This window comes from Oncorhynchus kisutch, linkage group LG19 (assembly GCF_002021735.2).
Source record: "Oncorhynchus kisutch isolate 150728-3 linkage group LG19, Okis_V2, whole genome shotgun sequence".
In the NCBI taxonomy this organism is placed as follows: Eukaryota; Metazoa; Chordata; class Actinopteri; order Salmoniformes; family Salmonidae; genus Oncorhynchus; species Oncorhynchus kisutch.
This window is the reverse complement of record NC_034192.2, coordinates 38,306,013-38,328,574: the sequence shown is the minus strand read 5'-3', so window position 1 is coordinate 38,328,574 and position 22,562 is coordinate 38,306,013. Positions and strand designations below refer to the sequence as shown.

The 22,562-nt window shown below is 41.4% G+C and overlaps 1 protein-coding gene across 1 annotated transcript; it reads right to left on the bottom strand.

The window, feature by feature from the left end:
- On the bottom strand, nt 1–3,230 carry LOC116354954 (sialoadhesin-like). Its single transcript, XM_031797110.1, has 2 exons — nt 3,122–3,230; nt 1–2,849 (listed from the first exon to the last, which is right to left on the bottom strand). Exon 2 carries the CDS (start codon nt 2,636–2,638, stop codon nt 1,283–1,285), a length of 1,356 nt encoding a protein of 451 aa, XP_031652970.1. The 5' UTR covers nt 2,639–2,849; nt 3,122–3,230; the 3' UTR covers nt 1–1,282.
- Between the last annotated feature and the right edge of the window lie 19,332 nt (nt 3,231–22,562).

Below are 22,562 nucleotides of genomic sequence, written 5' to 3'. Positions count from 1 at the left end.
TATTTGGTTTCTTTAATGTAGCCTACACACGCCTATACATGGCTTACATGCTGTAGATAACGGCACACTAACTAGCTTGTATGCATTAGCTTGTAATAATAACCATAGAAATAGCCATTACAGCTATTATTTCCATTCAATGCATGTTTCCCTAAAAAGGAAAGAGAGATCAGCCTTTCTCAAGAATGTATCCAATGACCTTGTGCATATCTATCCATCTTGTGAGTCCTGGCCTTCATTTAGTGCCAGTGCTCTCTCTTTACATACAGTACCATTCATAAATTTGGACACACCTACTCATTCAAGGGTTTTTCTTTATTTGTACTATTTTCAACATTGTAGAATAATAAGACATCAAAACTATGAAATAACACATATGGAGTCAATTTTATATTTGAGATTCTTCAAAGTAGCCACCTTGCCTTGATGACAGCTATGCACGTTATTTTGTTATTTCATGGCGTTGATGTCTTCACTATTATTCTATAGTGTAGAAAATAGTCAAATAAAACAACTTTTGACTGGTACTATCTATTTATTTATTTATTTATATATTATTCTTTTTTTTTTTACAATAAACAATAAAACACTTAACATTTCCATACATTTCCACAAACATTCATGACATCACACATGCTCACACCCACATGTTCCCACCATATCTACCCCCGTATCCACCCCCGATACTTGTAAGAGTCTGCCCCATATGACTTCAAATTATGTTATGTTGTTTCTGTCTGTAGACAGATTGTTTTATATATTTAAATAACAAGGCATTGATTCTTCCCTCCTCTTAATGATGGAGTTTCATTTGACTTTCAGTATTTAAGTAATAGTTTCTCTAATGTAAGTGAAGAAAATAATATTGCCCAGTCCATTGGGTATCTTACTAAGTCTTGAAATATTCACCATGTCTTCAAATATGCAGATAGATTGATTAAAAGTAAACTTACATTGGAAAACTTTTGACAGACAGCTTTCTAATTCTGCCCATAACGTTTGGACTTCATAGCACTCCCAGAAGGCATTAACTAGTGAGTCATTGCTAGTTTTACACTTAAGACATGACTCTGCTGTTGTCCTGTAGAATTTATGAATCTTGTCTCTCGTATGATAAATTATGTACATTATCTTTTTCTGACTCAAATAGAATTCCCTCAACATTGCTGTGATGTCCAAAATCTTTCGAAATGTCTTGATATCAAACATTTAAGTTGCATTTATTTGAAAATGTCTACATTGGTCAGTCCAAAATTGCTTTTTAATTCTGTCAGTGCTCTCCTCACAGACAGCCTTTAGTCCAGGTTCTGTGGTGACTCCCTCCTCTGGATGATGTCATACACGGAGTGCCAATGCTCCCGCCGAAGAGCTGTGTATGTGTCATCAAACTCATCTGGGTCCGCATAGATATGTTCAACGTTTTCATAGTTAGGGAGCTCTCCCTCCTACTGACATCTAGATGAGCGCCATCATTATTGACAGTTTGGAAGTTCATTAAAATATCATGCCCTCCCACGTTTCTCCTTTTCAGTGTGCTAAAGGTAAAGACCAGAAGAGCTGCGACAGTCAGGAGAACCACCACCACCAGAACAAAAATTAACACAGACACTGGTCCTTTAGTGACGGTGAGTGTAGCTTCCAGGGAGGGTAACTCCTCCTGACCAATCAGTGCACAGGAGTAGCTACCTGCATCCTCACTGCTGACTGTGTGGATTGTTATGTAACCTTTTTCACCATTTGGGCTGGTTATGCGTTGTCCGTCTTTGTACAAGATGAAGCCCCCAAAGCCTTGCGGAAGACCACACTGGGTATGACACCAGATCGACACAGAGGCTCCCTGGTCCACGACGTCAGGATATACATGCACATATAAGTCTGTGACAGACAGGGAGACCGCTGGCGAATTTAAGTATGTCCCTTGCGTTTTTAACAGGAACCTGTACTTGGACGAGTCGCTCTTTCTCAAATCTGTGATTCTCAGGGTGCAGTCACTACCGTTGCCACGATATTCCACACGACCCACATACTCCGGGTGACGAGTCAGATCTTCAGGCTCCATTCTGAGATCTGTACTATTCACCCAAAGTGTCTCTGAGATATTGAGACCTCTGGGGAATGTGTAAGTGCAAGGTAGGTCTACATATGACCCAGGGAAGCCACAGATTGTCTTGGGGGTGTAACTCACATCCAAACAGTTTCTTTGTAGACACACTGCAGGAGCACGGAGATCCTCATAGCCCTTTATAGCACAGGAGTAGCTGCCTGTATACCTACTATTGACTGAGTTGAGGGACAGGCTGAAGATGTTGGTGTATAGAACCATTTTAGCGTTCTTGTACCAGATGTAGGTGGGGTCATCACTCAGAGTGCAGTTAGTGGTACAGGTCAGTTTCACCCCCTGTCCATTTGTCACAGAATCCTTCTTTATCTGCAGACTTGTGACAATCAACTTGATTCCAGGTGCACTATTTATCCATCCAGAGGACTCTGCCTTAAATCTAAAGCGATAGACACCCTCATCACTCTTTCTAATATCTCTTATTTCAAGGAAAAATCTGCCACCAAACGTCAAACGACCTTTATATTCTGGGTCTGTGGAGAGGTCCTCAGGTACAGTCTTGTCCCTCCATTTCCACATGTTTTTTTTTAAACCAGTAGAGGTGTTGGTATTCACTTTTGGTATTTGTTGGATGGAGGCATCTTACTTTCACAGTTTGTCCCTGTAATGCACAGATAGTCAACTCTGCACAGGTGAAATTCACCACGTTCACAGACAGAAGACCTGGTATGAAGAGAAACAGTCCAAAAAGCGTTCTTCCTGTCAGTGTCATGGGGATCTCTGCAGTTACCTATAGTGTAGAGGCAATAACATCATAGATATAATGAATCAAGTATTTGATGAAGATTTTAGCATGAAATGTTTGCCTCATATTACTCAATATTTGTTCTAACCCAAACTGCTCTAGAGCCCAAAAACGACTTTGACGTCAATGTCAACAAACTTTTCCAGAAGTTGAAAAGCTAGCTTTTTGACAAATGGGATCAGAAGTTTGGGGGGTTTTAAGATGTGTGAATTGAGAGAAATGTAATTAGTGAAGTAAATAAGCACAAAGATACTTACACTTTGGAAAAGATGCTCAACTGACATCTTCAACATATCTGGCAGCACAGTTGAACGAAATATAACTGTGAAGATGTTTCTTAATAAACGGAGGCAGGACATATTGCTGATACACATCTCACCCACTTCCTTCCCTTTAAGACACATTGGTGTTGTGATGACTATATAAGGCAAAGAACAGAATCTGACTAACTTTATATGGGATACCTGACACTGTTGGCTAAGACAAATGTAGCTGAAACATTTCAAATCACTTCTGTTACAGCTCTATGTTACGGTGGGATACACCATTAACATCTCTATTGGTTAGGTAAATGATTTCCCCCCCTTTTATCCCCTGAGAGTTACAATCTAATATTTCACAATGTCATCTCAGTGTTGGTTTTCATATATTTCACAATCAAGAAGAGTTTGCTTAAACTAACAACAAACTAACAAAGGAGAGTGATAAGGGGATGTGGGGGAAATGAATTGGTACAGTACACACAACTTGACTTTGACCAATAAAGCTCCACCAACATGGTAGCACGTCCAAAAGACAAATGTTGTACTACAGAAAAGTTACGGCTCTGACGATTTTATACCGATGCAATTTGACAGGATTTTATACAGCAGCCTCATCCAGCAACCTTGACAAATAAAGTGATACAGTATTGACAGCATCTCAAACAGTAAGCAGTGATGAGGGAAAACAAGTGATAAAGGTTCAGGCGTTTGAATGTTAATATGAGAAAAGCCAAATACCATGCATCTGCACAATAGTAATAAGGAAGCACTTTTGATTTCTCCAAACAAAACCATGTTTGTATGAGATAGCCTCTCCATCCGTCTTCTATCCCAGAGGTAGCTGTTTATACTCTGATGAATATACATCATATTACCCGAGACAAGGAGATGAGAAAACCCATTAAAGGGCTCATGTCATGGGAAATGATGGAGCCTGGAAATAGAGGGACCAGAGGACAGGTTTGAAATGGCTCAATCTCAGGCAATTATTTCTTTGCAGATTGCACCGCATGCATATCGTATGAGATCAAATGCTGGTGACCATGTTTTGTTTGTGTAGATGGATATTTGAATTGCTGAACAGATCCAGCCACTCTGAGGGCGGTCCATTCCCCAGGCTGAGCGAAAACCACAATACTAAAGCACGGAGATCCAATTGTACAGTAGACTCATCTCTCTTCAAGCTAATCAATTCTGTACATCTAACAATACAATTCTAGGGTTGCACAATTCCTCAGTTTTACTAGATAGCTTCAGAATGTGAGCTCTTAGTTCGCTTGTGAGTTATTGCTTTTACAAATAGGCCAATATAACTTGCCTCCTTTATACTGTATATGAACTGGGAACTCCATGATGTATTCTACATTGATATTCCATAATGTGAGCACTCATAAATACTTTGCTGGGCAATGTCAAGTCAGGTTTGCAGCATCTCTTCAGTGGCCCTTGAAGGCTGTGAAAGCTGTTCGCTGCCACGGGCAACTCCACACTAATTTCCCCACCCTAAGCACTTGCTAGGTTCCTAGAATAGATAATGAAGTTTTCTTCTTTTTCGAAAGAGAGAAATTGAATCACATCACTGGTTAACAGTTGGGGCTGATTCATCACATTAAAACAGAGATTATTCTGATGAATTCAGTTCTCTTTTCTTTCTTGTCTTTCATCAGGCGATGGTAATTCAATCCCTTTCTTCAATCAGCTCATCTAAGGCATAACCAAGATCATTTGCGAGCCATCTTCTCTAGCCATCTTGTCTCTATGCACTCAGAGGTCTACACAAAAGACCACTGATGACCCCAGTATAGCTCATATGAGTCTTTCTGTGGAATATTGCACGTTGAATAGCGCAGTGCCTCTTTCTTTGCCTAATCATTCCTTATGTGCACATATGTTTTGTAAATGGATTAGAATAGGTTTTCAGAACAGAATGTGAATCCTTGTGTGCATGACAATAGAGAAATGTGCATAACGCCTTCTTAGTTGCTCAATTATTCTTCTAAATTGCGTGTATGTAGGCTATTAGGAAACAGATGGGACACCTACGCCTTGGAATTAGCATAAGAAATTCCCTATCAGTACCATTGGCACAAAAACTTTAGAGAAGCACAGTCAAACAGGCAGGACTTAAACCGGGCCATCAGAAATGTAATACAGGAGTTTAGTAGTGTTCAAGGGTTATTATGTTTGTTGCAATCTTTCTGTGGTTTTATGTATGATCAAATCTGCAGCAAGTACTCGTTGGTATAAAGACCCAGTGCAGTCAAAAACGGGATTCTCAAGTGTTTTATATATATTTCCACACTATGAGCTTGGAATAATACTGTGAAATTGTGAAAATGATGATAATGCACTTTTATTGTAAGAGCTGTTTGAAATTACAGCCTGAAATTGCAGTTTTGGCTTGCTGGTGACATCACCAGGTGATAAATGAGTTGACCCCTGTAGGTTCAAGCCCTTAGATTACAATATTTACTAAAGCTAACATGTATCCTTATTTTAAGATGGTCATAAAATGTATAATTTTAGGACCACTTTAGGTATATACAGTACCAGTCAAAAGTTTGGACACACCTACTCATTCAAGGGTTTATCTTTATTTTTACTATTTTCTACATTGTAGAATAATAGTGAAGACATCAAAACTATGAATCATGTAGTAACCAAAAAAGTGTTAAACAAATCACAATATATTTTTTATTTGAGATTCTTCAAAGTAGCCACCCTTTGCCTGGATGACAGCTTGGCATTCTCTCAACCAGCTTCATGAGGTAGTCATCTGGAATACATTTCAATTAACAGGTGTGCCTTGATAAAAGTTATTTTGTGAAATGTCTTTCCTTCTTAATGGATTTGAGCCAATCAGTTACTTTAAGACATGAAGGTCAGTGAATGCGGAACATTTCAAGAACTTTGAAAGATTCTTCAAGTGCAATCGCAAAAACCATCAAGCGCTATGATGGAACTGGATATAATGAGGACCGCCACAGGAAAGGAAGACTCAGATTTACCTTTGCTGAAGAGAAAAGTTCATTAGAGTTACCACAGTCTCCCTCAGAAATTGCAGCCCTAATAAATGCTTAACAGAGTTCGAGTAACAGACACATCTCAACATCAACTGTTCAGAGGAGACTGTGTGAATCAGGCCTTCATGGTCGAATTGCTACAAAGAAACCACCACAAAAGGACACAAATGAGAAGAAGAAACTTGATTTGGCCAAGAAACATAAGCAATAGACATTAGACCGGTGGAAATCCGGCCTTTGGTCTGATGAGTCCAAATTTGAGATGTTTGGTTCCAACCGCCGTGTCTTTGTGAGACACAGAGTAGGCGAACGGATGATCTCTGCATTTGTGGTTCCCACAGTGAAGCAAGGAGAAGCTGTGATGGTGTGGGGGTGCTTGACACTGTCTGTGACACTGTCTGTGATTGATTTAGAATTCAAGGCACACTTAACCAGTATGACTACCACAGCATTCTGCAGCAATATGCCATACCATCTGGTTTGGGCTTAGTGGGACTATGATTTGTTTTTCAACTTGACAATAACACAACACACCTCCAGGCTGTGTAAGGGCTGTTTGACCAAGAAGGAGAGGGATGGAGTGCTGCATCAGATGACCTGGACTCCACAATCATCCAACCTCAACCCAATTGAGATGGTTTGAGATGAGTTGGACTGCAGAGTAAAGGAAAAGCCGCTAACAAGTGCTCAGCATATTTTTTTTTATTTAACCTATATTTAATAAGGCAAGTCAGTGAAGAACACTTTTTGCCTGTCCTGTCTGGTCCAGCGACGGTGGGTTTGTGCCCATAGGCGACGTTGTTGCCGGTGATGTCTGGTGATGACCTGCCTTACAACAGGCCTACAAGCCCTCAGTCCATCCTCTCTCAGCCTATTGCAGACAGTCTGAGCACTGATGGAGGGATTGTGCATTCCTGGTGTAACTCGGGCAGTTGTTGTTGCCATCCTGTACCTGTCCTGTGGTTGTGATATTTGGATGTACCGATCCTGTGCAGGTGTTGTTATACGTGGTCTGCCACTGCGAGGACGATCAACTGTCCGTCCTGTCTCCCTGTAGCGCTGTCTTAGGCTTCTCACAGTACGGATATTGCAATTTATTGCCCTGGCCACATCTGCAGTCCTCATGCCTCCTTGCAACATGCCTAAGGCACGTTCACGCAGATGAGCAGGAACCCTGGGCATCTTACTTTTGGTGTTTTTCAGAGTCAGTTGTGTCAGTAGTGTCCCAAGTTTTCATAACTGTGACCTTAATTGCCTACCGTCTGTAAGCTGTTAGTGTCTTAACGACCGTTCTACAGGTGCATGCTCATTAATTGTCAATGGTTCATTGAACAAGCATGGGAAACAATGTTTAAACCCCTTACAATGAAGATCTGTGAAGTTATTTGGATTTTTACAAATGATCTTTGAAAGACAGGGTCCTGAAAAAGGGACACTTCTTTATTTGCTGACTTTATATATGATTTTTTATTGACCTGCTATAGCCCATAGGATAACACATTCATAAATGACAAAACAGAATGTATTATAAGGAATAAGGTACTGGGTTACCATCAGAAGACTCCCCTGAAGCCTGTGTGCATTGTAGAGCAGAACAACCAACACCTCCATGTTCACGAGAGTCTCCCCTTTTGGTGACATATGAGGGTGTAGCTCCCACGGTTTGGTCTGGACAGTCAGTTTTGTGAGAAGACCTCTTCGAAAAGTATGACAGTAGCCCATGACAGAATTCAGACAACTGCCGAAAAGCTTGCAGATGTCATAGAGCCAAACAACCAAGGCTGTCGTGTATGTGAGAGTCTCATCTTTGGATGGTGGTGACTTTTTAGTTTGTAGCTCCCACAGTTTGGGATTTACAGCCGATTCAGTGACCATGTTCTTGTCTGGTTCCTCTCATGTGTAGAAAAAGGTCGCTTTCACAAGCCCCATGTTATGAAATAGACGCCAAATTTATATCGGTGGAAAGAGGGAATCAGGGAGATGACCAAGAACCCAATGCTCACTCTGACAGAGCTCCAGAGTTCATCTCTGGAGATGGGAGAACCTTCCAGAAGGACAACTATCTCTGCAGCACTCCACAATCAGGCCTTTATGGTAGAGTGGCCAGACGGAACCCACTCTTCAATAAAAGGCACATGACAGCCCACTTGGAGTTTGCCAAAAGGCACCTAAACGACTCTCAGACCATGAGAAACAAGATTCTCTGGTCTGGTGAAACCAATATTGAACTCTTTTGCCTGAATGCCAAGCGTCACGTCTAGAAGAAACCAGGCACCATCCCTACAGTGAAGCATGATGGTAGCAGCATCATGGTGCTGGGACTGGGAGACTAGTCAGGATCAAGGAAAAGATGAATGAAGCAAAGTACAGATAGATCCTTGATGAAAACCTGCACCAGTGCGCTCAGGTCGTCAGACATGGGGCGAAGGTTTACCTTCCAACAGGACAACGACCCTAAGCACACAGCCAAGACAATGCAGGAGTGGCTTCGGGATGAGTCTCTGAATGTCTTTGAGTGGCCTAGCAAGAGCCCGGACTTGATCCCAATTGAATTTCTCTGGAGAGATTTGAAAATAGCCGTGCAGAAATGCTCCCCATCCAACCTAACAGAGCTTGAGAGGATCTGCAGAGAATAATGGGAGACACTCCCCAAATACAGGTGTGCCAAGCTTATAGCGTCATACCCAAGAAGACTCAAGGCTGTAATTGCTGTCAAACGTGCTTCAACAAAGTACTGAGTAAAGGGTCGGAATACTCATGTAAATATGATGTTTCAGTTTTATATTTTTTATAAATTTGCAGAAAATTCAAAAAACCAGTTTTTGCTTCGTTATTATGGGGTATTGTGTGTAGATTTATGAGGGGGTATGACAAGTTAATCCATTTTAGAATAAGGCTGTAATGTAACATAATGTGGAAAAAGTCAAGGGGTCTGGATACTTTCCAAATGCACCGTATATAAAACACAGGAAATCATGTTTTGACTGCACTGGGCCTTTACAAATCTAGCTAGACAAGGAATATCTGGCATTGGAACCCTTTTCATGTAGAAGGCAGTCGAATTAATCTAGCCATGAGTAATGTAGCCTATTAGTCAGATACAGTACATGTAAAAGCAATGGATTTCATGGAAAGGTCATTATCGAGGAAGAGGTGGTAGGCAAGGAATTAAACTAGATGACATGAGCAATATAAATATTAATGTAATACTTTTATTTTTCTTTGTTCTTAGTTATAATGCCTAAATTCATTTCTCAAGTTCACCTTCTGGTTTGAAATGGCTTTGACTAAAAATAATTGAATAGCACTGATAAGAATCAAGGATCAATCTGCTATAAGAGTCAAATCATCTGTGGCTCAATCCGAAATGAGGAAATCAAGCTGAAATGTTTCTTTCTTTGCTCCTATTTCTCTAACCATCCTGGGCACCAACAGAGAGCTTTAGCCTTCTCTCTGGTCTCAGTCTCCAGACGCACAAACGGGTCAATGATCTATTAAGGTAGACTCGCCTTGGATATGATCGGGTAATTGAGGTGTCTGTGTGATCAAGCAGTGCCTCACTAATGTAAAATGTACACACCCTCTGTGATACACCATCTCCTGTCTTCTAGTCAAGGCCATGGTAGACACACAATAGGTCATTTTGTTATTCCTAATGATAACAAATAGCTCAGTGGGTTGCAACATGCTGCCTGTGAGTGTAACTGGTGTGTGTGGCTACAGAGCTCTATTGTTATATAATCTAACAAATGTAAACACGTGGCATTGGCACTTGGATTGGAACTGGTGCGTTGGTCAGAAGATATATATAGCTCTCTGGCCACGCACACCAGTGGAGAGTTTGACATCGAAATAAAGATGCATGAGGAGAAGAGTACCCCATACCTACTATACAATATGGTGTAGGATCTTTGATGTTATGGGGCTATTTTGCTTTCACTGGTGCTGGGGCAATTGTTAAGGTCAACAGCATCTTGAACTTTACTCAGTACCGGGAAATATTTGACAAAAACCTGGTTGCCTCTGCCAGGAGGCTGAAACATTTCCACAACTGGATCTTCCAGCAAGATAATAACCCCAAGCACGCATCAAAATCCATAAAGAAATGGTTAATTGGCCACAAAGTCAACATTTTGAAATGTCCAGCTCAGTCTTCGGACTTGAAACCCATTGAAAACCTGTGGTTTGAATTGAAGAGGGCCGTCCAATGCGCAGATGAAGGATATCAAGGATCTGGAAGGATTCTGTGTGGACGAATGGTCTTAGATCTGTCCCAATGTGTTCTCCAACTCATGAAACATTTTTTTTTAAATACTAGCAAGGTTAGGTATTGAAAGGTATTGAAAACAGAGGTGTTAATACCCTTTTGAATTGTTTTATGCATTCTTGTTGCAAAAAAGGTATATTACATTTTATCAGAGCTAACCGTTTGCCATGCTGGAACCAATGTTAAATTAAAGAACAATCATATCAAAGTTGTTTTATTTTGTGACATCATGAAAGACCAATATAACTGTAACTCTGGAAGTGTACATTCCTCAGTTTTTAGCGTTGCATCGGAATGTTATATAATGTATATGATTAAATATGAAAGTATTTGTGAGAAGATGTAATGTGATGTTAGCCTTCTAAACGAGGTAATTGTTTTCATATGAAGTCTGAAACGAGTCAGTGGCCACAGCCAGTGAGCACAGACATTATACTCAAACCTCATGGAACGCCCCTTTACACACAGTTAATAAAAGGGCACTCCTGTGAGTGTTTATGTAGTTCTGTGTGATTATTTCGTTAGTTAGTAAATAAATAATTAAGACAATGTGTATATCGCTGATAGAATTTATGTTATGGTTCGTGCACATTTCCAAGAGTTTGCAACATTCAGAATATGACTGATGAGGTAATAATACATTGATAAGTGACTGTAATCAATAAGATATGAAAATATCTGAAGAGAGTTAAATTTGGGAAATAATAACTCTTTAAACATTTTCCAGTGGTGCCCCGACTTCCTAGGTAATTACTATTCTGTGATTTGTTTAATAATTACACATAGATAATTGATTTGATCATATAACAGTCTTCACACTTAATGAACAGCAAACGTTACGACAACAGTATCTATGGCTCTGTTACTTGTTTTACAAGTAGACATGGCAGTCTTTCCCTTGAGCATTCATTCAATCCTGCTGCATAGTTCCATATGGTAGGACTGAAAGTTGGTCCTGAGTGCAGAGCCTGTTTTCTTTCTACCATCCCTTAGTTGCCGTGAAAGATGATCCCAGATCTTTTTGACATGGTTGAGTATCATGCCTCCATGCCCTCGGTCCTGGCCGGGTTCTTCTGCCATAAGAGATCTCAATGACTAGTGAGATGACACAGCTGGATATTACCATATTTTATTTTCACTTTCCCTTCATGCGACACATGAGACTTCCCGGGTCTTCTCTCACACTGTGCCACTCCAGCTCTTCCAATTGGAGGTGTGTTCGGCGGTCATCCGGGCAAAGCTGATTGCTCCTGGTGAGGAATATAAACCCATCAGTATTTTAATGGAGTGCCAGAGAGACAGATGTGCCACTCGCTCCAAACTGTTGCCTACATGATTTATTTGGTCTCCAGCGGAACTGAACCCAGGTAAGCATAGCCGCAGTAAGCAGTTTGGGGGTGGGAGTGCTGCCCAGACGGGGAGGTGGGTACTGAACCCAGGTAAGCATAGCCGCAGTAAGCAGTTTGGGGGTGGGAGTGCTGCCCAGACGGGGAGGTGGGTACTGAACCCAGGTAAGCATAGCCGCAGTAAGCAGTTTGGGGGTGGGAGTGCTGCCCAGACGGGGAGGTGGGTACTGAACCCAGGTAAGCATAGCCGCAGTAAGCAGTTTGGGGGTGGGAGTGCTGCCCAGACGGGGAGGTGGGTACTGAACCCAGGTAAGCATAGCCGCAGTAAGCAGTTTGTGGGTGGGAGTGCTGCCCAGATGGGGAGGTGGGTACTGAACCCAGGTAAGCATAGCCGCAGTAAGCAGTTTGGGGGTGGGAGTGCTGCCCAGACGGGGAGGTGGGAACTGAACCCAGGTAAGCATAGCCGCAGTAAGCAGTTTGGGGGTGGGAGTGCTGCCCAGACGGGGAGGTGGGTACTGAACCCAGGTAAGCATAGCCGCAGTAAGCAGTTTGGGGGTGGGAGTGCTGCCCAGACGGGGAGGTGGGTACTGAACCCAGGTAAGCATAGCCGCAGTAAGCAGTTTGGGGGTGGGAGTGCTGCCCAGACGGGGAGGTGGGTACTGAACCCAGGTAAGCATAGCCGCAGTAAGCAGTTTGGGGGTGGGAGTGCTGCACAGACGGGGAGGTGGGTACTGAACCCAAGTAAGCATAGCCGCAGTTTGGGGGTTGGGCTGGTGTGCCGACAGGAAGGGAAAAAACAACAACAAAAAATGCCTGCACTGAAGACACCAATATGGTCTGCTAATACAGTAAAGGCCCAGTGCACTACTTTGTAAAAAAATATATTTAAAAAGTAACAAATAAATGTTTTTATTACAATTTTTTTATTACAATTTTTCAGGCGGTGCTACAGCACCCTCAACACCCCTACTTCCCGCGGCTATGCAGGTAAGTAACTCTTCTTGGTGCGTGGTGAGGAAGCCATCGTCATAGAAACAGTCTCTGGTGCTGTAGGTCTGGAGGGAAACAAAATGGGGGGTCCTTATGGCATGGGCAATGTTGGAGTGTGAAAATGAGTAGGAGGGTGAGACAGACCAGACAGAGATCAATAGAGATGGAGACGATGTTTCTATAATGTAAGGACATTTCTCATAGGATTAAGGCCTAACGTTGTAGGGTTACAGGAACATTTTCTTAACATTGTCACGATAAAAATGCGATCACAATAGTCATGTTTTTTGGGATACACAATGTTCTGAAACCTCAAAATTCCTTCTCGTTACACCAAAGAGGATACTTCTCTTGTGCGTTGGAGAATGAATGGTCAATTACAATGTAGGGTCGATGTCTTATTGACTGGAATTGTGTAGCCCCATCTAATGGTCCTATACCTCTCCTCCCCATAAAGCTGAAATATTGAGATACATGTACTTACTGTTACTTAATTCTTTACATGTGGACATGTGAATTCCCTCTTTTTGATAGAATACATTTATCTCATTGCTTAAACATTCATTTAAGTAGTCAATATATAGACTAACATGGGCCCATTTGGTCCCATAGCATACCATGATGCATCTAATTTACAATATCTTCAGTTAGAATTGAATTCAGTGCATTAGGTGGGGAAAGTAGAGAGATAACACCCAGTGTAGTTTGAACTGCATTTAGCACAGAAGCACCTCTAGCAATTGAATTAATGAGGGGGAGAAACACATTTCACCAAACAAAGGGAATAAACACGAAATCGCTCCTCATTCTCTCCTATTTGTGCAGTATAAAGCCGAACTGTTGCTTAAGTTGGCGCCATAAGAGGAAACTACGAGGCATCTGCTGTTCCTCCTGTCTCTGCTATGTGTAAAGCCTGTGCTTCCACACTGTTTGTGTGTGTGTGTGTGTGTGTGTGTGATCAGGATTGTAATATGGACTACTAGTGGAGATGGGGCTTTTAAAATGTATGTGTGGGACGATGAAGGTTAGGTGAAGAAAGCTGTCAGGCTTTCATGTCTCCTGTGTTACCAGCGTGTTGGATATCAATGTTTTCCAGCTGAAGAAATAGGGAAATAAAAATGGACTCTGTGGGAATGTTTTACGTTTCCAAGGGTTGGTTTTGTGTGCCAGTGAGATTTATTCACAGTGAAATACCCTCTATGTTCTGTTGGCATGTCTAGGAGATTGACGGTCTTGTTTTGGTTTTAATTTCTCAACAGCAGTGATCTTAAAAATAGGATTTGTTTTGAATAATCAATGACAACAGGATAAAACATGATGATCATCATAAGAAAGGAGCTACAGGTGCATCTACTGTATATCACATAATGCTAAAATACATGGATTCTCCAGTCCATTCTCCAGTCCATTCTCTATGCCATTTTATTCTCTAGGCTGCTATATTTTGGATGTTCGAGACACTCTGCACTGTTGTGAGTAAACATGTCCAAAACAGCTAACAGCCAAGATAGTGTATTGATTTCGACCTTGCTTGTGTAATTAAGATAGCTTTGGGCATTGATCTCTCTCTCTCTCTCTCTTTCTCTCTCTCATGAACAGTGGTCATCATAACAACTGAACATAGTTCACCTGCTGTAGGGCTGAGTTCCCCCCAGAAAAATTCCCCTCGACTTCAAACCAATGAACTTGATATCATCAGCTACCCCTAGGTAGAGATTATCATCATAGAATTTTGTTTTGCCCTTGATTTTCTTCCACATCTTAATGGCTCTCCTTGTGACTTTCTGTCAGGACTTTAAGCATTATCCCGAAAGCCAGCCGCATACAATAAATTAATTTAATTGATCTCATACAGTGCATTCGGAAAGTATTCAGACCCTTTCACTTTTCCACATTTTGTTACATTACAGCCTTATTCTAAAATTGATTAAATTGTTTTCCCCCCTCATTGAGGTACACACAATACCCAATAATGACAAAGCAAAAACAGATTTTTAGATTTTATTGCAAATGTATAAAAAATGTCAAATGAAATATCATATTTACATCAGTATTCAGACCCTTTACTCAGTACTTTGTTGAAGCACCTTTGGCAGCAATTATGCCTAGAGTTTTCTTGGGTATGACGCTACAAGCTTGGCACACCCTGTATTTGTGGAGTTTCTCCCATTCTTCTCTACAGATCCTCTCAAGCACTGTCAGGTTGGATGGGGAGAATTGCTGCACAGCTATTTTCAGGTCTCTCCAGATATGTTCGATCAGGTTCAAGTCCGGGCTCTGGCTGGGCCATTCAAGGACATTCAGCGACTTGTCTCGAATCCACTCCTGCGTTGTCTTTGGCTGTGTGCTTAGGGTCGTTGTCCTGTTGGAAGGTGAACCTTCGCCCCAGTCTAGTCCTGAACGCTCTGGAGCAAGTTTTCATCAAAAATCTCTCTGTACTTTGCTCCGTCCATCTTTCTCTCGATCCTGGCTAGTCTACCAATGCTAGCTGCTGAAAACATCCACACAGCATGATGCTGCCACCACCATGCTTCACCTAGGGATGATGCCAGGTTTCCTCCAGACGTGACACTTGGCATTCAGGCCAAAGAGTTCAATATTGGTTTCATCAGAACAGAGAATCTCAGTGGGCTGTCATGTGCTTTTAACTGAGGAGTGGCTTTAACTGAGGAGTGGCTTCCCTTTACCATAAAGGGCTGATTGGTGGAGTACTGCAGAGTCCTTCCTTCTGGAAGGACAACCATCAGAGGAAGAAATGCAGAGGAACTCTGGAGCTCTGTCAGAGTGACCATCAGGTTCTTGGTCACCTGACCAAGGCCCTTCTCCCCAGATTCCTCAGTTCTTGGTGATTTCAAACTTCTTACATTTAAGAATGATGGAGGCCACTGTGTTCTTGGGGACCTTCAATGCTGCAGAAATGTTTTGGCCCCCTTCCCCAGATCTGTGCCTTGACACAATCCTGTTTCAGAGCTCTACGGACAATTCCTTCGACCTCATGGCTTGGTTTTTGCTCTGTCATGCACTGTCAGCTGTGGGACCTTATATAGACAGGTGTGTGCCTTTTCAAATCAAGTCCAATCAATTGAATTTACCACAGTTGGACTCTACAATTGGACTCTACAAATCAAGTTGTAGAAACATCTCCAGGATGATAAATGGAAACAGGATGCATCTGAGCTCAATTTTGAGTCTCATAGCAAAGGGTCTGAATACTTGTGTTAATAAGGTATTTCCGATTTTTATTTTGAATACATTTGCAAAAATGTCTGAAAACCTGTTTTCACTTTGTCATTATCAATATTGTGTGTAGATTGAGCAGGGGGAAAAAATGTTTTAATCCATTTTAGAATAATGCTGTAACGTAACAAAATGTGTTAAAAGTCTAGGGGTCTGAATACTTTCCGATAAGAGGCTCTATCAAATTCTTATTTATAATTGAATTATGTGAAATGCTTGACGCTTCTGAGTGTGGGTGGGTACCGTGTGTCAAATGTTAACCGTGTTTACCTCTCTAGAGCCAGGCCAAGCTACTGTGTTAATCAAAGCCAGAGGCAGATACAAGTACACAATCCAATTTAAAGCAAATGCTTGAGGAGAAACCATGAAGGGAAACATATTGAAATATATTCCTGTATTTCATTGATGTACACTACTATGGGCGGGTAATAGGAGTCCCAGGGTATGTCTCACAGGCCTATATTATCAAATCAAATGGCATTTTATTTGTCACATGCGCTGAATACAACAGGTATTACCATGAAATGCTCTCTTACAAGCCTTTAATTAACCAACATCGCAGTTCAAGAAATAGAGTTAAGAAAATATGTTCTAAATATGTTCTAAATAAACCAAAGTAAAAAATGAAATACAAAGTAACACAATAAGATTACAACAATAGGTACTCACACGCACCAACGGACATAGTAACAATAATCGACCCCACCATGGTGAACAAAGGGCACAAATATACCATTACCATCAGTGGGAATAGGGGCCAAGTGTGCGCAATGAAAGTTCCAGTGGGATCCGTGATAGTAACCCCCCCCCCGACAGTGCAACGACATCGTCTCGAGGACGATCACAGGAACGCAGTGCGGGTCGATCAGGACCCGATGCAGCTGCCGAAGTTGCGGTGGCATCGGACGGACCAGTAGCAGTGGCATAAGATGGACTGATTGTGGCGGCATCGGACGGACCAGTAGCAGTGGCATAAGACGGATTGATTGTGGCGGCGTCAGACGGGCCAGTTGTGGCTGCTGAAATGGCGTCGTTAGACGGACCCATTGTGGCAACATCGGACGACCCAGTTGCAGCTGCCGAAGTTGCGGCGGCGCCGGATGGACCAGTCACAGTGTCGTCACAGTGTCACGTCGGTATAAGGGGATCGGGAGACAGGCGCAGGAATGCGTAATAGGGTTTTTTATTTACCCAAATTACAGCGTGTCATGTAAAAGCACGGGGACAAAGACCAAACAAACACGTACACAAAACACAAGGTTGAAACCCAAACAAAAGAGAGAGGAGTAACTCAATAAATACACCGGGGCGAAATCCGTAACATGGCCATGGCCTGCATACTCACCAGACATGTCACCCATTGAGCATGTTTGGGATGCTCTGGATGGACGTGTACGACAGCGTGTTTCAGTTCCTGCCAATATCTTGCAACTTCACACAGCCATTGAAGAAGAATGGGAAATCATTCCACAGGCCACAATAAACAGCCTGATTAACTCTATGTGAAGGAGATGTGTCGCGCTGCATGAGGCAAATGGTGGTCACACCAGATACTGACTGGTTTTCTGATCCATGTCTCTACATTTCTTTTAAGGTATCTGTGACCAGCAGATGCATATCTGTTTTCTCAGTCATGTGAAATCCATAGATTAGGGCCAAATGAATTCATTTAAATTTTACTGATTTCCTTATATGAACTGTAACTCAGTACAATTGTTGAAATTGTTGCATGTTGCATTTATATTTTTTGTTCAGTATATGTGAATGTTTGACACATTTGAAGGAGGGAGACACCATAGGGCAAATGTTAACAGAGGTTCCCTCTCTCTACAGACGGGATCCGGTACTAGGTTTAAATCAATGTGAGAGGCTGATACAATATGCAATTAATTTCATAGTAACAGAAGGGGGGACATGGAAAGCGAAGCATATTGAAATGCATTTCTGTTTACTGTATTTAATTAGCCAGGGTTCCCACATCGCAAGAGAGGAGTGCTGTTTTGATTAACAGTCTGATGAAATAATAAAATGGCATACACCTTCATAGTATGATACATTTCATTTATACTCCACTATGCCACTGTAACAACTTACAGCTTTGTACACTGTATAGTCAGCTGAGAACTATTATGATATTGTTGGCATAGAGCCTAAAAATCTGTCAGATGCCCGTGAGGACAATCAGTTAACCGTTCGTACGGTTGATTTCCCTCTTTCACAGTCTCTGATAGTCGGACACTATGCAAGTGAACTATCCAATTAAATCATGAATGTGATGATACAATGTTGTGTTGCCAATAGTCTAGTTGATGGATCAATGGGTTCCAATACTTTCATTCTGACAGGATGCTGGCAAAAACCTGTGGAAGCTTTGAGTGGTTTATTTTATAAGCTCTAAAAGGCAATGACTCACTGTTTTTAGTTAAATGGTTTATATATTATAATCTCAATTGGTGCATATCACATGTCCACAGTATGTTTTTGTGTCTAATATAACAGAGGAATGCCCAGGCATTGGTGTGGTACTGTAAATGCAATACTTCTAATGCCTACAGACGTAGCTGCCTGCAAGGAGACATGCACTAAATCTGTTTTATGGATTAGAATTTCCCTAACTATGTAGGCATGTATCTAGAAGCTGAGTGAATGTTGCACACATCATTAGTGAGTCTGTTTTAATCCTGATCAGTTGTCACCGAACATATGTGTATTGTTTTGAGTGTGAAATGACATCCATTCCAATCATTCACGTTGATGTATAGTAGCTAATCTTATAGGAATGTTCTGCAGAAAGGAGAAACTCCTAGTTCTGTTGGTTTGAATCAAGCCTGAAGCAAAAAAGGGGAACCTTTTACAATTAAAGCAACTGATGTCTAGGAGATGTCTAGGAGACTCGAGCCCCCCAGATCAGCATTATCACAAACAACACTGTAGGCCTCATGCAAGTTCTGAATAAATCTGGAAACTATACCTTCTAGTGCCTTTTCAGCGAGCCCGACTTCCTTTCACCCTCTACATCTCAAAACATATCTCTCCATGGTCACGGATGCAAGCATAATTCAAAGACCTTTTCTATTTCTAAGGCTTTTGTATGATTGAGCTTGGTGTAGACTTGCTGTGTTACACCGTGAATTGGTACACAATTCAAGTTAGAGAACAACATAGAGTCATAGGGTACAATCCTAAAGTGTTGCACACAGTGCAATGGCAAACTGCAAACTATTTTTGGAATTATTGTCATGTCCTGTCGATTTAAAATGTTATGGTTACTTTGGGCACTGTCTGGGTGCTATTAGAAGTAGTAAATGTTATGGTTACTTTGGGCACTGTCTGGGTGCTATTAGAAGTAGTAAATGTTCTGGTTACTTTGGGCACTGTCTGGGTGCTATTAGAAGTAGTAAATGTTCTGGTTACTTTGGGCACTGTCTGGGTGCTATTAGAAGTAGTAAATGTTATGGTTACTTTGGGCACTGTCTGGGTGCTATTAGAAGTAGTAAATGTTATGGTTACTTTGGGCACTGTCTGGGTGCTATTAGAAGTAGTAAATGTTCTGGTTACTTTGGGCACTGTCTGGGTGCTATTAGAAGTAGTAAATGTTCTGGTTACTTTGGGCACTGTCTGGGTGCTATTAGAAGTAGTAAATGTTATGGTTACTTTGGTCACTGTCTGGGTGCTATTAGAAGTAGTAAATGTTATGGTTACTTTGGGCACTGTCTGGGTGCTATTAGAAGTAGTAAATGTTCTGGTTACTTTGGGCACTGTCTGGGTGCTATTAGAAGTAGTAAATGTTCTGGTTACTTTGGGCACTGTCTGGGTGCTATTAGAAGTAGTAAATGTTATGGTTACTTTGGTCACTGTCTGGGTGCTATTAGAAGTAGTAAATGTTATGGTTACTTTGGGCACTGTCTGGGTGCTATTAGAAGTAGTAAATGTTCTGGTTACTTTGGGCACTGTCTGGGTGCTATTAGAAGTAGTAAATGTTATGGTTACTTTGGGCACTGTCTGGGTGCTATTAGAAGTAGTAAATGTTCTAGTTACTTTGGGCACTGTCTGGGTGCTATTAGAAGTAGTAAATGTTATGGTTACTTTGGGCACTATCTGGGTGCTATTAGAAGTAGTAAATGTTATGGTTACTTTGGGCACTGTCTGGGTGCTATTAGAAGTAGTATATGTTATGGTTACTTTGGGCACTGCCTGGGTGCTATTAGAAGTAGTAAATGTTATGGTTACTTTGGGCACTATCTGGGTGCTATTAGAAGTAGTAAATGTTCTGGTTACTTTGGGCACTGTCTGGGTGCTATTAGAAGTAGTAAATGTTATGGTTACTTTGGTCACTGTCTGGGTGCTATTAGAAGTAGTAAATGTTATGGTTACTTTGGGCACTGTCTGGGTGCTATTAGAAGTAGTAAATGTTATGGTTACTTTGGGCACTGTCTGGGTGCTATTAGAAGTAGTAAATGTTATGGTTACTTTGGGCACTGTCTGGGTGCTATTAGAAGTAGTAAATGTTCTGGTTACTTTGGGCACTGTCTGGGTGCTATTAGAAGTAGTAAATGTTATGGTTACTTTGGGCACTGTCTGGGTGCTATTAGAAGTAGTAAATGTTATGGTTACTTTGGGCACTGTCTGGGTGCTATTAGAAGTAGTAAATGTTATGGTTACTTTGGGCACTGTCTGGGTGCTATTAGAAGTAGTAAATGTTATTGTTACTTTGGGCACTGTCTGGGTGCTATTAGAAGTAGTAAATGTTATGGTTACTTTGGGCACTGTCTGGGTGCTATTAGAAGTAGTAAATGTTCTGGTTACTTTGGGCACTGTCTGGGTGCTATTAGAAGTAGTAAATGTTATGGTTACTTTGGGCAATGTCTGGGTGCTATTAGAAGTAGTAAATGGTATGGTTACTTTGGGCACTGTCTGGGTGCTATTAGAAGTAGTAAATGTTATGGTTACTTTGGGCACTGTCTGGGTGCTATTAGAAGTAGTAAATGTTATGGTTACTTTGGGCACTGTCTGGGTGCTATTAGAAGTAGTAAATGTTATGGTTACTTTGGGCACTGTCTGGGTGCTATTAGAAGTAGTAAATGTTATGGTTACTTTGGGCACTGTCTGGGTGCTATAGAAGTAGTAAATGTTCTGGTTACTTTGGGCACTGTCTGGGTGCTATTAGAAGTAGTAAATGTTATGGTTACTTTGGGCACTGTCTGGGTGCTATTAGAAGTAGTAAATGTTATGGTTACTTTGGGCACTGTCTGGGTGCTATTAGAAGTAGTAAATGTTATGGTTACTTTGGGCACTGTCTGGGTGCTATAGAAGTAGTAAATGTTCTGGTTACTTTGGGCACTGTCTGGGTGCTATTAGAAGTAGTAAATGTTCTGGTTACTTTGGGCACTGTCTGGGTGCTATTAGAAGTAGTAAATGTTATGGTTACTTTGGGCACTGTCTGGATGCTATTAGAAGTAGTAAATGTGGCCCAAGTTCACATCATTAGCTAGTTCCAGTATTTTCTTTGGAAACATTCAGAGATGTTATATTGGGGAGCAATAGGCAGTAAGAATGTGTATTTATTTTTATTTCACCTTTATCTAACCAGGTAGGCTAGTTGAGAACAAGTTCTCATTTACAACTGCAACCTGTCCAAGATAAAGCACAGCAGATTGACACATACGACAACACAGAGTTACACATGGAATGAACAAACATACAGCCAATAATAGTAGAAAGAAATATAGAAAAAAGTCTATATACAGTGTGTACAAATGAGGTAAGATAAGGGAGGTAAGGCAATAAATAGGCCATGGTGGCGAAGTAATTACAATATTGCAATTAGACACTGGAATGGTAGATGTGCAGAAGATTAATGTGCAAGTGGAGATACTGGGGTGCAAAGGAGCAAGATAAATAAATAAATACAGTATGGTGATGAGGTAGTTGGATGGGCTGTTTACAGATGGGCTATGTACAGGTGCAATGATCTGTGAGCTGCTCTGACAGCTGGTGCTTAAAGCTAGTGAGGGAGATATGAGTCTCCAGCTTCAGTGATTTTTGCAGTTCGTTCCAGTCATTGCCAGCAGAGAACAGAGCAGAGAGCAGAGAATATAGGAAGATGTTCAATTCTGTGGTCTCCTCTTGTCATCGGCATAACTTCACAGACATGGTCCTTAACATCACTCCTCTTGACAAAAAAGCTACAACCCTGCCAACCGCTTCTCTCTAGCTTGTCCTAGACTTGTGGAAGTAAAAAGAAGGAAGGGAGGGCTGAGAGAGGGATGAGTTGATGGCTGGAGCACATTGTTCCTGCTGTCAGAGGACCAAGGACAGGGGCAACAAACAAACCTTGATAGATTGGCAGCCATGCATTTAAAGTGCTCATTTTGGTGCGATACTCTCTCTACCTGCTTTAAGGTGTCAGCACTGGAGAAAGCGTGTTTTTGATGAGTTTCATTACTGTCTGTCTACGGAGGGAAGTTTTAAGGAGTTGTAATTCCTCATTATAAAAGTGATGTGACCATTATGTGAGTAATTGATGATGGCTGAAGAATATATTTGCTTAGAATTCCAAATACTTCAATACA

What these genes read in the sequence shown, in the direction of transcription:
- LOC116354954 (XM_031797110.1), bottom strand. Translation starts at nt 2,638, where the DNA reads ATGTGGAAATGGAGGGACAAGACTGTACCTGAGGACCTCTCCACAGAC.